At 39.4% G+C, this 4004-nt stretch overlaps 1 protein-coding gene across 1 annotated transcript in view; it reads right to left on the bottom strand.

Annotated features, from left to right (window-relative positions):
* pde9aa (phosphodiesterase 9aa) overlaps positions 1 to 4004 on the bottom strand; it is a 58232-nt gene that overhangs the window by 8617 nt on the left and 45611 nt on the right. Inside the window, exons 10-11 of the mRNA XM_008279435.1 lie at positions 2908 to 2994; positions 2434 to 2538 (exon numbers count right to left, since the gene is read on the bottom strand). Of these exons, the coding sequence (XP_008277657.1) occupies positions 2434 to 2538; positions 2908 to 2994 (192 nt within the window). The remainder of the gene's footprint in view (positions 1 to 2433; positions 2539 to 2907; positions 2995 to 4004) is intronic.

The raw sequence follows: 4004 nt of genomic DNA, 5'->3' as shown, positions 1-4004 counted from the left end.
CTAAGAGAACAGTATTTTATGTTTATCGAATGCGAATACACAAGAAATGACATTAAAAAAAAATCTTGAATCCTATCTCTTACTTTTGTTGTGACAGGTGTTCCAAGTCAGACTCAGACCGAACTGAACAAACGTTTTGTGAATCACTTGTTTCAGCTTGAAAAATCCAAGATTGGTCTGCTGTGTGTTATGTTAGCAGTGCAGATCCCTGCGGAGCACATGTACCACTAATGCACTGTTCACATGAAGGCTGAAGCCACTTTCATTGATAACAGTGGAGGTGTAGTGTTGCAGCAGGTATTGTTTGGTAGTTGACATTTTCACAACAAACAACACAACAAACCAATACTGTTACTTGCTGGCCAGGGTCCTTGTGAAAACGTTGAGTATCAAAGACAGTGTGTGTGTGTGTGTGCACGTGCGCACGTTCATGTTCTTTGCCTTTCTGATTGACATCAAACTTGCTAGGGTTTGCTTGGGACCAGAGGGAGTGCAGTGTGGATTATGTAGTTGTGTAGACAATAGGTTAATGAAAAACATAAAGAGTTACACATTAATGGCAGTCCATGGACTAATGCAGCAATGGACCGACATAATCAACTACGATAATGGTGCGTTGCAGCCAGCTAATCCTTGGAGAACACACTACACTACAAGACCTTGTCAGTTTTGATCTAAAGTACAGAAATATTTCCAACAGAGACCAACAATGTGGTGGTCTGTATGAATAGCTAATCACACGTCCAGCAGCGGCTGCCGAGACAGACACACTGTCCTGGTGACTTTTTGTTGAAAACAAAGCATGATGTAGGTTGTTAAGATTTTCAACACACAGAACATGTTTTGTCAGGGGCATCACTTAAAATAGATTTTCATGTTTAAAAAAAAAAAAAAAAAAAAGTCACTTCCAAAAACAAAGACATTTCTGCATCGCTGCTGTCATGGTAACACAACACTGCACCATGCACCATCTTAAACTGTTCTGTTTCATATTTTCTGTTTTCTTTAACTGCCTTGTTTGAAATGGCTTATACTAACATTACAGATAATTTGTAAATCTTTCCAGTCATTTTCTTTGCCCTACATTGATACCAAAACACGGTCATGCCTTCCACCTCTGCCTCTTAGTTGCCAGCTATCCTTCCTTTCCCTTTTCCCTCATGTGGGCGTGACTGAGTTGTGTGCAGACATTTGTGTATCACTCCAATTAGGTAATCAGCTGAGTGAGGACTCCTGGCCCTGGGAGTAGCTTATCTGCAACTAATCACCACCGCCTGCCATAAAACACTGGCTCAGATCACCATTTGAAGCCAGACTATTGATCACACAACAGTCAGTCAGCTCAAGCCAAATACTTCTGCTCTGTTGCTCTCTGCTCTGGTTCAACCTGCTTTTCCCTCTGCCTAGTTCTCCAATCTGCTCCTTGCCTGCACCACCATCTTCACGCTGCTACCCTCCGATGCACTTGCTACCACAGACCTTGGCCTCTTTTGACTCCTTGGGGTATCTTGGATGAGCTTGGTGTAATTTACTCTTGAGCAGTTTTGTGCTGTACTGCGCATTCAGTTCCTGCTTCTTTGCATTTGGAAATCTGTCCGTAGTTTAGGCTACTGATACTGTGTCTAGCCCTGTGGTACTTGGTTCTGGTCAGTAAACCCTTCTGTCTGGTGTCTGTGTATTCTCAGAATTAAGTCTGTAAGATGTTTAGAATTGTAGCAAACCTGAGTAGTTTGTCCTTCGTTTGTTCCAGTAGTGTTAGCATTTCCAGGTCAACCTTCTAGCATCAGCTCTGTAGTCAAACTACTCCCCTTATTCTACTCCAGAGGTCGCTAGAGTATTTTGTATTATCTTGTGTTGTTTCTTTGTAGTTTATATATTTAGGGCTTCAAGTCACATATTTAGGTACAAATACTCCAGGTCAGGGGAAGGGCTGCTATCATACAACGTGATCGCATTAATCTATGTATTCTTTTGAATTTGAGATCCAGTATTTTTCTTCTTGCAAATCGGTTCTATTATAAATGTCACAACAAAGCAGTTATATGGACATGAGATGTCAATGAATATATTTGAGTTTAAAAAAAAATCTTTAGAACACTGACATTAATCAAAGAACAACAGTTACATCAATTAATAAAAAATAACCATTAGCTGCAGCCCCAGACTACGCTCTACTCAAAGTCAAGCAGAAAGAGCATTGGAGTTAATTCACTCTCAGTCTCACAGATGGTGAGAAAGCTAAAAGCAGTATCAGAAGCCAAGCTAACAGCCCGGTCCCAACAGGTACGTTTTGATTAGGTAAATTACTTAACACACTTTACATTTGCCCACAGAACTTTTTCTCTAAATGACAGCAGCTAACGGAAAAAGTCTAACGGAAAAACATGAAAATATGACTTCAGCTCACAGTAAACTCCCTAACGGGCCGATTACCTGTAGGCTGCAGAGGCAGATCATGCTGTACATCATCTGGGTGACACAGAAACAGTGGCGGAAGTTGTGGAAGGGATTATTTCTGTAGTTGTCATGAATACACAGCTAGAAATAGAAAGAAACGTATTTTTTTACCACAGAAACACCCCCCAAAAAACAACACAAAAGATGGAAAGTGTGTTATCAGCTTCTGGACATAAAAGTAGTTTATTATTCTGTTCTGGAAAGACTCATTTAATGTAGAGGCTGTTGGTATGTTGCATCAGTGTTTGAATTTGCAAACATACATTATTCTATTTACTATTTAATATCATTACTAAAATTATTATGGATTATTTTCACATTGTTTTAAATTTTTAATTTCTTCCAAATGTCTTGAACATTTGTAACGTTTAACTTCCCTATAGAAACCAATAAACTTTTTTTTTTTTTTTCAATTTTAATTCTGAGCACTGTCCTTGGTCCAGGTCTCACCAGCCATCTCTTGAGTGTGATTGGATTGATACTGAAGTCTTTGACCAATCCCAGGTCATGGTACATATGTTCCAGACAGCTCAGCATCTGGAAGAACAAAGGAACACATCAGCATTGTCTGTATACAACAAGAGCTGAACATATAATGACATTTGGTTTTTGTCTTGTTTTTGATGTCACAAATTCAATAAACGGTATACACTGATGTGAACCATTTCACAGTCTCCCTTTTGAATGTAAACTAGAACTTTTTTTTATCATAACAGTGCAGTGTAATATGCACTTCACATTTAAAAGATGGATACAAGCTGAAGGACCATTCGATGTTTGATTATTGCCCTTCTTAAGTAACCAAGTTCAAAATATGAGCACAAAACAACAGCAAATACAGTGCTGTGAAAAAGTATTTGCCCCCTTCTCAAATTCCTATTTTTTAAAAATATTTCCCCCACTTAAATATTTAAGATCATCAAACAATTCTAAATATTAGACAAAGATAACCAAAGTAAACACAAAATGCAGTTTTTAAATTATGATTTAATGTTTTAAGGGAAAAAGCTATCCAAACCTACCTGGCCCTATGTGAAAAAGTAATTTCCCTTCTTGTTAAATCATGAATTAACTGGGGCTAATCACATTTTTTAGAAAGCTGAGTTCGATTTCATTGACCACACCAAAGCCTGATTACCTCCAGACCTGTTCAATCAAGAAGTCACTCAACTATAACCTGTCTGACAGAATGAAGTTGGCCAAAAGATCTCAGCAAGCTGCAACAAAATGCTGCGATCCAAAGAAATTTAGGAACAGATGAGAAATAAAGTAATTGACATCTTTTAGTCTGGAAAGGGTTATAAAGCTGTTTCTAAAACTTTAGGACTCCAGAGAAAACATGGAACAGTGGTGAACCTTCCCAGGAGGCCGGCCGACCAGAATGACCCCAAGAGCAAGGCGACAACTCATCCAGGAGGTCACAAAGGAACCCAGCTTAATCCCAGTTCAGCGCGATTAGCCAGCCTCACCCTGTTGCAGCACGAGAGCACACATCCATCCATCATCTACACACCGCCTAGTCCTCACTAGGGTCATGGGGGGCTGGA

This window comes from Stegastes partitus, unplaced genomic scaffold, assembly GCF_000690725.1.
Source record: "Stegastes partitus isolate 25-593 unplaced genomic scaffold, Stegastes_partitus-1.0.2 Scaffold159, whole genome shotgun sequence".
Lineage (NCBI taxonomy): Eukaryota > Metazoa > Chordata > Actinopteri > Pomacentridae > Stegastes > Stegastes partitus.
Note: the sequence above shows the minus strand (reverse complement) of the source record. Positions and strands in the feature narration are given on the sequence as shown.